We start from the raw sequence: 10,887 nt of genomic DNA on the forward strand, positions 1-10,887 counted from the left end.
TGAGTGTGATAGTTTTTGGCCAGTACACTGTACCACAGTGTCTTTTGAGAATGGCAGTGTCTGTTTTTGTCCTGACACCCCTACCACAGTTACCGTTTCACCAGAAAGAAGTGGGGCATGGGACGTGGGCAACGTTGAGTGTGTAGCCCCTGTGTCCACGAGCCCGTGTACAGTCTTTCCTCCCACCTCGTAAAACAACTGTGGTTCTGCCACTGGGGTCCCTGGGCACCTCTATTGTGGGGGTGGATGCTGTTGTGGACCCATCGTCGCAGCTGGAGCAACATGGACCGGTGGTCCTTGTGCAACGGGCGCTTGTGGAGGTACTTGCGCTGGCCCCCAGGATGACTGTGCTGGTGGTGGGTACGGCTGGTAGGTCAGTTGTTGAGGTGGTGGGTTGGAGTAGGACGACATCGGCTGGTGGTGGCAGTCTCTGGCCAATGCCCACTTTGTCCACAGTTGAAACATCCTGTGTTCCACTTCTGACCTGGCTCTGCCCTGTCCCCTGCCTTGGCTTCCCTGAGCCTGTGGGTATGCTGGGGGGTAGTAATTTCCTTGTCCCTGATATGCCATGACCGGAATCCCTGGCATCATGGTGGGATAATAAGGTTGAGGGGGTGGAACAGTCGGTGGAGCCTGAGGGGTTTGCACATTTCCTGCAGCTTGTGGTACTTTTGGTTTGGAGGCTTGCGTTTGTGCCTCTTTTAGTTGTAATTGCAATAGCAGTTTAGCTGTGCTTTCAGGTTTTTGTCGGTTTTACTCTGTTTTTCGTTATGTTTTTCTCTTTCTTTAGTGTCCAACCTGGCATACGTCATCATATGCCTCTTGTTTGGCCTTTGCCACCTCCCACCTTTGTCTGTGGCTCAGTAGGTAGAGCAGGTCATCCAGTGACCAAAGGGTAAGTAATTCAAATCCCAGCTATGACTGTCTGCATCTTGAAGTGTCCTTGGGCAAGACACTGAAACCTAATTTGCTCCCACTGGCCCTGGCAGTGCCTTACATGGCAGCAGTCACCTGTTGGTGTACGAATGTGTGTGTGAGTAGGTGAATGTGCGGCTTTGTAAAGCGGTTTGGGCACTGTGATGGTGTAGATAACGCACTATATAAGTGCAGTCCATTTATTTTTTATATTTTTTTGAAAAAAAGATATACTTGCAGTCATCAGAATCAGAATCATCTTTATTTGCCAAGTATGTCCAAAAAACACACAAGGAATTTGTCTCCAGTAGTTGGAGCCGCTCTACTACGACAGTCAATTGACAGAGAACACTTTTGAGACATAAAGACATTGAGAAAAACAGTCACTGAGCAATAAAGGGTTGCTAGTTATCTGGTAATGCCGGTAAAAAAAAATATTTTTATTTTTTGACAATTGTGCAAAAAGATGCAGAGTCCTCTAGCACTTAGAGCAGTTTGAATAGTCTGGTGCAATGACCGTTGTGCAAAGGGTGCCGAGACTTGTGTGTATGTGGTTTAAAGTGACGAGTAGCACGATAATCTGGGACAATGTTGATTGTGCAAATGTTGCAGATACTCCTCCGTCAGTGTACAAGTGGGGCAGATGCTACTCTGGCATGAGTGGCCAGTATTGCTCAACAACAGATATGCAAATAGTGCAGCATGGCGAGACGACTACAGTAAGTGCACGAGTAATGTATAATTGGCCCTACAGAAATGTATGCAGATATCAAATAAACATTTTTTTATGCATCTCAAGATTCGAATTAACCTTGCTGGTTGCATTTCTGGTTGCGTTATAACAGCGTTTATTTATATAATTATTTTAAATCCGAAGCATTGACGTCCGTATTATTGACAGACTTTTATTTTGAAGGTGGCTTTCACCACAAGTTGGCGGTGTATTACCGTAATGCAGAGTATGAACAAAATTAGGGGCTGCTGGCTTGACTTCTTTACGAGTGGAGGCTGGCCTCCCAGGCAACTGGAATTGGTCGAGTTTCGTCTTTATTCCACCTGCATGTTCTTTATCTCGGTTTTATCCAGTATATTTGACCATAAACTTAGTTTGAAATGATCGCAACAAATCCAACCTCCTGCGTCCGCGCATGCGCTTACCTCGTTGCCAGCAACTTCCGCTACAGATCCATTTCGTGCACTTTTGTTCGAGCAATTTGCTCCACTAATTAATTCTTCCTGAATTAGTTGCGAACGGATAGAAACCCCGACACAGTGCGTCATTCAAAGTAAAACATCATTTCAATCTTCGTGTCCGGATAAACTCGTTTTGGTGGTGCACGTTCAGGTTTCTCGGCCTAGTTAGCTTAGCTTAGCTCGCTAGCCGCTAACAAAGAGACGCGTTTGTAAGCATCCATCCCAGCCTTCCATTTTCTTTACCGTTGATACTCACTCGGGTCGCGGGCTGCTGGGGCCTATCCCAGCTATCTTCGGGCGGGAGGTGGGGTACACCCAGAAGCGGTCGCAGCAATCGCAGCGCTTGTAAGCAACACATCGCAAATTAGAGATCGCCTGTGAAGGTGTTGTGATTATCGTGTGCAAAATGTGTGCAAGAACGACAGCAAAGTGCGAGAAGGAACTTTCTGGAACGAAAGAGGAGGACGAGCCACAACGTCAACTTGTGGACGCTGTTCGCATGCAGCCTCGTGTTGTGTTACACAGAGCAGGTTTGTACTCTTCCATAAGTGAGAGTATCACTTGTCTAGTTTTCTGTTGTTAAAAATATATTTGAATGGAATCTTCATAACTAAATCTCACAGTGACGGCCAAATGAAGACTCATGAAGTGTTGACGATTTCCATCCAATTGGTTCTTTAAAAAGGTTAATTTCTTGAGATTTCATGAGCATACAAACCATCCATTAATTTTCTTTAGCGTTAATCCTTTTCGGGTCGCGGGTGTGCTGGAGCCTAACCCAGCTGATTTGTGGTGAGAGGTAGGGTACACCCTGGACTGGTCGCCAGCCAGTCACAGGGCACATATCGACAAACACCCATTCGTTTACTCACATTCACACCCAAGGACAATTTGGAGAATGCATTTGACCTTCAGTGTGTGTTTTGCTCCTTCAGTATGGTTTCATGCCTAGAAATTGTACCAGATGCATTATTTGCCTTGAGGATGTTGATGGAAAAGTACAGAGAAAGGTCAGAAGGAACTACATTGTGTATTTGTGGATCTAGAGAAAGCCTATGACAGAGTACACTGAGAGGAACTATGGTACTGCATGCGGAAGTCTGGAGTGACAGAGAAGTATGTTAGAATAATACAGGACATGTACGAGGGCAGCAGAACAGCGGTGAGATGTGCTGTAGGTGTGACAGAAGAATTTAAGGTGGAGGTGGGACTGCACCAGGGATCAGCCCTGAGTCCCTTCCTGTTTGCAGTGGTGATGGATAGGCTGACAGATGAGGTTAGACTGGAATCCCCTTCGACCATGATGTTTGCAGATGACTCTGATCTACAGTGAAAGCAGGGAGCAGGTGGAGGAACAGTTATAAAGGTGGAGGCATGCACTGGAAAGGAGAGGAATGAAGATTAGCCGAAGTAAGACATAATATATGTGCATGAATGAGAGGGGTGGTGGGGGAAGAGTGAGGCTACAGGGAGAAGAGATAGCAAGGGTGGAGGACTTTAAATATTTGAGGTCAACAGTCCAGAGCAATGGTGAGTGTTGTCAGGAAGTGAAGAAACGCGTCCAAGCAGGTTGGAATGGGTGGAGGAAGTTGTCAGTTGTGTTATGTGACAGAAGAGTCTCTGCAAGGATGAAGGGCAAAGTTTATAAGACAGTGGTGAGGCCAGCCATGATGGATGGAGTAGAGACAGTGGCACTGAAGAGACAACAGGAAGCAGAGCTGGAGGTGGCAGAAATGAAGATGTTGCGGTTCGCTCTAGGAGTGAGCAGATCGGATCAAATTTGAAATGAGCTCATCAGAGGGACAGCCAAGGTTAGATGTTTTGGAGGCAGAGTTACAGAGAGCAGACTTTGATGATTTGGACACTTTCAAAGGAAAGATAGTGAGTATATTGGTAGAAGGATGATGAGGATGGAGCTGCCAGGAAAGTGAGCTAGAGGAAGACCAAAGAGAAGGTTGATTGATGTCGTGAGGGAAGACATGAGGGCAGTTGGTGTTAGAGAGGAGGATGCAGGAGATAGGCTTACATGGAAAAGGATGACACGCTGTGGCGACCCCTAACGGGACAAGCCCAAAGGAAAAGAAGAAGCTAAGCTAGGCTAAACTAGCTTGAGAAGATTTGAAATGTATCGAGACAAGTTTGACCGGATATAAAGATTTGATGAATGATGTTTTAGTGCAGGAAAGTAGTGATGGATGTACTCTGTCGAGGCTTCAATGCAGTACTAATTTGGAAAGAAGTAGCTCTGCAGTGGATGTAGTACGGGAACCCGACATAAGTGAACTTTGTTTGTCTGCAGAGGCCAAACACATTCTGTGGTCTCACATCATATAAAATACTTTTTTGGTACTATTTGGACTATATTTTTTATGGTTTACATGATCAGGATTTTTGGGGCCGATCAGCGAGTTGAAAAAAACGATAACCGATTACCGATCCGATCACAAGATAGAGGAATGTGTCTATTTAAATGACACGTTCATTTACTGTATATACTTGTGGACTTAATTGGTCCAAAAATTATATTTACAATAAATAATGTATCTTTGTTCATCTATTTATGCCAGTGAGGCATAGTGACAGACAGAACAAATGATAAATGGAAGTACATACAGTAATTAATGTATCCACTTTTTGTGACATTTTTGTTTGTTGGTGCTCTGTGAGATTTTTCAATTGTAAAATATTTTCCTTGGCTCCATAAAGGTTGGAAATCACGGGTCAAGTCAGATCGTGTATTCTAATCAGTCAGGTCAAACCAACATTACATGACAGAAATAATGGGTGCTAACTTACTGTAATTAAATGACTTTATTTTTAATTAAATTACTTCACCCACACCGAAGCTTTAGAGCATGATTCGACAGAATGGTGGCATGTTTACGTCCAACCGTTCGTGGTACCACTAGCTTGCTTGGCTACTTAACGTTTTGTTGCCTGCTTGCATGCCATATCGTATTCAAAGTACGTGAACATACCTCAAGTAAGCCTTAAAAGAATGTCCTCTCCTGTCCTGAGCATCGGTGACCATCAACACACGTTTTTCCACATTCCAACACTCGTTCTTTCGGTCACGACCCACAGCTCGTGACCATATGTGAGGGTAGGAACATAGATCGACCGGTAAATTGAGAGCTTCGCCTTTCGGCTTAGCTCCTTCTTTACCACAACGGACCGATACAAAGTCCGTATCACTGCAGATGCTGCACCGATCCGCCTGTCGATCTCCTGTTCCATTCTTCCCTCACTCGTGAACAAACCCCAATATACTTGAAGTCCTCCACTCGAGTAACTCGCTTGAAATATTATTAAACTTGATATTTCTTCTTACGTGTCATTCTTGAAATATAACTGTCAATAGCTTATTGTATATTTGAATGGCGATATTGAACCAAGACATGGTATTGAATAAATAAAACATAAAAACTGAAATAAAAAGGAACACGTTGGCAATATTTTGTCACTTGAAATTATTCAGTTGCTGATTGAAAGTGCGTTAAACAAAGCAAACTTTACAATGTGACAGTTCCATTATTACATAATGACATTCCATAATAGAACATGTTGAATACAGGGTTCATAACAAGCAAAAAACAGGTTCAGTGATCATGTACATTATCCCCCACAAAAGTTTTAAACGGCGATGTTGAGCTGAATGGGGTGAGGCTTTGTACAATTATTTTTAACTATATATTTATGGATTTACTTCTGCCTCCCGCCACAAACACACACACGCACAAAAGAGCCTTCTCACTTTCAGCGAAAGTTTGGTTGAGCGGAGAACTAGTCTTAATTTAAGACACACTACCCTATTGTACAAAGTATTTTGACATGAAAATATATTTTAAAAACACTGAAAATGTCTTGCCACGTAACAGAAAAATGGGAATTGTCAAGTCTTTCCGTGAGTGACCAAGAATTAGCTCCCGAAAAAAAAATCCTCATCAGAATCATCTTTATTCATCGTGAACATATGCACAATTTTTCCTCTACATTTTCCCCATCACAGTAGTGGACACAGCAAACACGCAGAGTTGTTAGTGACACAAACTGGAGCAGGGGGCAACTTCAGCACCCAGAGAACAGTTTGGAGTATTATTGTCTTGCTCAAGGACACCACAGCCGTGGGTCTGGAAGGTGTTGGGGTCCGTTGCCACAGCCTCTCAAGCTCTGTCAAGCTTAACCTCTTTGCCATGGCTGCTGAAATTTTGTTTCCAAGAGGCCACTGTCACAAAAAGTAATTCAAAAAAATTGCAAATGCCAAACCGGGACTATGCATGGGTCCGCTGTAGTACCTTGATTGATACTTGTTTTTATGGACTTTATTAATTTACACTTTCTCACGTTTTATTGTTGTTGTTGAACTGTCCAGTTTTATTTCCAATATATCAACTTGCAGACATCACTGAAGATCTTCATATTGAGCTGCAGGAGCCAGAGCCCCTTCACATTAAAGAGGAAGTGGAGGACGAAGAGGTCCACCACATCAAAGAGGAAGCGGAGGAGGATGTCACCAACTTTCCATCGACTGGTGTCCCTTTTAAGAATGAAGATGAAGGTCAAAGTGAGGAGAGCAGAGGGGCGGAGCCTCCAAGCAGCATCTCAAGTCAACCCATGACAACAGAAGGTGATGGAGAACACTGTGGAGAATCACAAGCAGGCGGCCTCTCTGCTCCACTGTCAGATAGTGATGACATGACATCAGACTCTCCTTACACTAATGATGATGATGGACAGTTTGAAAGTGATATGACATGTCACACTGACAACAAACGATTGAAATGTTCTCAATGTGAGAAAACTTTTGCTCGTAAGGGTCATTTGAAACGACACATAAGAACACACACTGGAGAGAAACCTTTTTCCTGCTCAAATTGCGGTCAAAGATTCTCTGAAAAGGGAAACTTAAAAAAACACACAAGATCACACACTGGTGAGAAACCTTTTGGATGCTTAGATTGTGGCCAAAGATTCTCTGTGAAGGGAAACTTAAAAATACACACAAGAACGCACACTGGTGAGAAACCTTTTTCCTGCTCAGATTGTGGTCAAAGATTCTCTGAAAAGGGAAGCTTAAAAAAACACACAAGATCACACACTGGTGAGAAACCTTTTGGATGTTTAGATTGTGGCCAAAGATTCTCTGTGAAGGGATACTTAAAAATACACACAAGAATGCACACTGGTGAGAAACCTTTTTCCTGCTCAGATTGTGGCCAAAGATTCTCTGAAAAGGGAAAGTTAAAAATACACACAAGAATGCACACTGGTGAGAAACCGTTTTCCTGCTCAGATTGTGGCCAAAGATTCTCTGAAAAGGGAAAGTTAAAAAAACACACAAGAACGCACACTGGTGAGAAACCTTTTACCTGCTTAGTTTGTGGTCAAAGATTCTCTCAAAAGGGAAGCTTAACAATACACACAAGAACGCACACTGGTGAAAAACCTTTTTCCTGCTTAGATTGTGGCCAAAGATTCTCTCTGAAGGGAAGCTTAAAAGACCACACAAGAACGCACACTGGTAAGAAACCTTTTGTCTGCTTGGATTGTGGCCAAAGATTCTCTGTGTGTGAAAACTTAAAAAGACACACAAGAGCACACACTGGTGAGAAACCTTTTTCCTGCTCAGTTTGCGATCAAAGATTCACTCAGAAGATAAACTTAGAATTACACATAAGAACCCACACTGGTGAGAAACCTTTTTCCTGCTCAGTATGTGGTCAAAGATTCTCTCGGAAGGGAACCTTAAAAATACACACAAGAACCCACACTGGTGAGAAACCTTTTTCCTGCTCAGTTTGTGGCCAAAGATTCTCTTATAAGTATCAGGTTAAGACACACAAGTGTGCTGGTGAGAATAGCAGTGATCAAGAAGCTTTTAATGAAAATGTAAATGTTTAATCTAAGTAATTACTATGTTACTGACTTGCAAAAAATCTCCATTCTTGTATTCTGCGTACCAGCTTTTATTGTATCTATCTTTTTGTTGTCCATATATTTCTGAAAGCCCCGCGAGTGTTAAGAATTAACATTGGTGCCAAAAGTATTTAAACCAGTTAAAGGTGAGAGCATCGGCACTTATTCAGTAGTGCTGGACTAAAAAATGTCTCCAGAAAAAAAGCCCGCCAAAACACACTCATTTGTCATTTTAGAATCATTTACTGATTACATTTTCAGCCAGATTTTGGCCCGCCCACATTTCGGATATGTCAGCCTGTTACAGCCTGACGCATAACGAGCAGGAGCTGATTAAATTTCCTCTTTGAACGTACGTCAGTTCAATTTTGAATTGATTGCACCGCAAATGTATAGAATATGTGTGTATGTATGTATAGATCACAAATGCGTTTCTGTAGGTGGCATAACGTCGGATGACCCATGACGAGGATCTCACGGCCAAACGCGTTATGTCTCTTAATGTCCCAAAACTGCAGCTGAGCTGATCTGATTTTAGATTATCTGAGCCATACAATCTAAAATATTGGGCTGATTGTTGAAATATTTTCAGAGGATGAAGCTGCCATGAGTTAGAGATGTCTGCATAAATTGTGGTGATGATTTTTTATTGTTTTTGAATATTAATCTGCTTTTATTGGGTTCATGCATGAGGCCTACAATAATGTGGTACTCACCTGCAGTGTTTGTATAATTTTAATGATGACACCCTAATAAATTTGCGATTTTTCAGCACATTAAATTAGTGATCGAACATAATTTTGGGGTACTAGCTGTTGTTCATGTGATGCAATGATATATGACAGCAATGTAAGATATAATACCAGCTTGTCTGGAAACTCAACCAAGCTTTTTTTTTAAATTAATTAATTATTTATTTTTTTTTTTTATTTCCTTGGATACTTGGGTGAAGAGAGGGGCGGAGCTGTCAACTGATCACCACCTGATGGTGAGTTGGCTCCGATGGTGGCGGAAGATGACGGTCTGACCTGGCAGGCCCAAACGTATTGTGTGGGTCTGCTGGGAACGAACGTCTGGCAGAATCCCCTGTCAGAAGGAGTTTCAATTCCTACCTCCGGCAGAACTTCACCTACGTCTCGGGAGAGGCGGGGGACATTGAGTCCGAGTGGACCATGCTCCATGCTTCTATTGCCGAGGCGGCCGACCTTAGCTGTCGTGGCGGCAATCCCCGAACCCGTTGGTGGATACCAACGGTGAGGGATGCCTCTCATCAATTTGTGAGACATTTCAACCAGGTTTTCTTAATGATCGCACGATCGAGAGTTAAAAGCTTGATAAACACATTTGAGCCACGGTAAAAAAAAAATCAAAGCAGTCAAAGAGAGCATCGAGCAGGCAGACTGGAAAGTGTCTCACCCTGGACAGATGGGAACTTGGACATCACAAGCTACTTACTCAGAGCGACAAAAAACCTGTTAGTCCAACTGAAGAGATGTCATTTGCGCTTTATTCAAACAGTGTGCATTGTCATAATGGTTGTTAATTGTTTGTTTATTTTTTCCCATAATTGATTTTACCCGATACCTTTATAAGAAACAAAAGGAATTTAGGAAATTTCACCTGCACAGTCCAGTATCCAGGTATTTATTTCACAGTCACACTGGTTAAATGTTTGGCTAAAAAAGTACTGAATTGATTTCCAAACACTGGTTTCGGATTGTATCATTCTAGATGAGCCAAGTCCTTGAATAAAATCAAAATGAATCGTTACACCCCCACTGGTTCGTAATTCAGTGCAATTCAAATACCAAATATGCATTGATGTGCAGAAAACAGGGATAGACATGATCAGGCAGGAGGATGTGAAGTTTGGGGCAGTGGACAAGACGCTGCGTGAAAACATGAGATCTGCAGCGAGAAGGGACAAAGCCTAGAGACAGCAGACGATGCTGGAAACGGTGGAGAGGAGGAGTGCTTTTGACTGCCAAACATCCACTAGTGCAGCTGAGAACAAAGCAAAAGCAGCGGAGAAAGAAAGGCTGGCTTGTAAAAGGCACATGAATCAACAAAGAAAGCTGGCTTTTGAGAGGCTTGTCCAGGCCAAAAAAAGTAAAGAAATAAGGCAAATGTAATTTCATTCTTAAATTTGTACATCATGTAATTTAGCAGTGTAAATAAATTATTTTGTGCTTGAAGAAAATTGTGTATTTTGCCTTATTGAACTCTTCAGAGTGTTCCAGATTGTTTAATTTATGTCAAAATCCCCCAGACCCCTCTACAATGTTTTGTTTTTTTTTGTCACCGTTTTCATGCCTTTGGTGTTTGCATCTCTGTCACTACAAATAATTACAGGTCTGCATTATTAATAAGTGTAGCTTATAGCAAAATCTTGAAAAGTTTTTCTTTAGATGTATTCACAATGTGTACTGTAACTTAATTTAAACCAAAACTTACTTAAACAGATCTAACAAAATAAACATGATCTGGAAAAGGTTAATGTTCAGTAGGTCCATCCATCCGTTTTCTGAAGCGCTTATCCTCACTAGCGTCACTGGCGAGATTTCTGGCGAGAGGTGTGGTACACCCTGAACTGGTCGCCAGCCAATTGTAGGACATATAAACAACCATTCGCACACACATTCACACCTACGGGCAATTTACAGTCTTCAATCAACCTACCATGCATGTTTTTGGAATGTGCAATACCTCATAGATTTTTTTAATTATTTTTTTAAATCAGTGGTCGTGACAGTGTAATATGCAGAGTTGAGGTTTTATTTTGAAATGCCACATCAGATTTGGGGGGGACCTCTTTTGTTGAAGACCTGGGGTAGTGTCCCCCAGCAATGGACTGGTTTTGCG

At 42.4% G+C, this 10,887-nt stretch overlaps 3 protein-coding genes across 6 annotated transcripts in view; 2 read left to right on the plus strand and 1 right to left on the minus strand.

The window, feature by feature from the left end:
• The window catches only part of LOC133472529 (gastrula zinc finger protein XlCGF57.1-like), a 200,021-nt gene that overhangs the window by 40,969 nt on the left and 148,165 nt on the right, over nt 1-10,887 (plus strand). The window lies entirely within an intron of this gene.
• Nucleotides 1-10,887, minus strand: part of LOC133472567 (zinc finger protein OZF-like) — a 284,984-nt gene that overhangs the window by 18,002 nt on the left and 256,095 nt on the right. The window lies entirely within an intron of this gene.
• Nucleotides 1,721-10,188, plus strand: LOC133472555 (gastrula zinc finger protein XlCGF57.1-like). The gene is made up of 2 exons (XM_061763564.1): nt 1,721-2,639; nt 6,509-10,188. Exons 1-2 carry the CDS (start codon nt 2,516-2,518, stop codon nt 8,008-8,010), a joined length of 1,626 nt encoding a protein of 541 aa, XP_061619548.1. The 5' UTR covers nt 1,721-2,515; the 3' UTR covers nt 8,011-10,188.

Source organism: Phyllopteryx taeniolatus, chromosome 23 (genome assembly GCF_024500385.1).
Source record: "Phyllopteryx taeniolatus isolate TA_2022b chromosome 23, UOR_Ptae_1.2, whole genome shotgun sequence".
NCBI classification, from domain to species: Eukaryota; Metazoa; Chordata; class Actinopteri; order Syngnathiformes; family Syngnathidae; genus Phyllopteryx; species Phyllopteryx taeniolatus.

Excerpts from the sequence above, each read along its gene's own strand:
- LOC133472555 (XM_061763564.1), top strand. The coding sequence starts at position 2,516 with ATGTGTGCAAGAACGACAGCAAAGTGCGAGAAGGAACTTTCTGGAACG. Across the intron at positions 2,640-6,508 it reads TGTTGTGTTACACAGAGCAG|ACATCACTGAAGATCTTCAT; the intron begins GTTTGTACTCTT and ends ATCAACTTGCAG.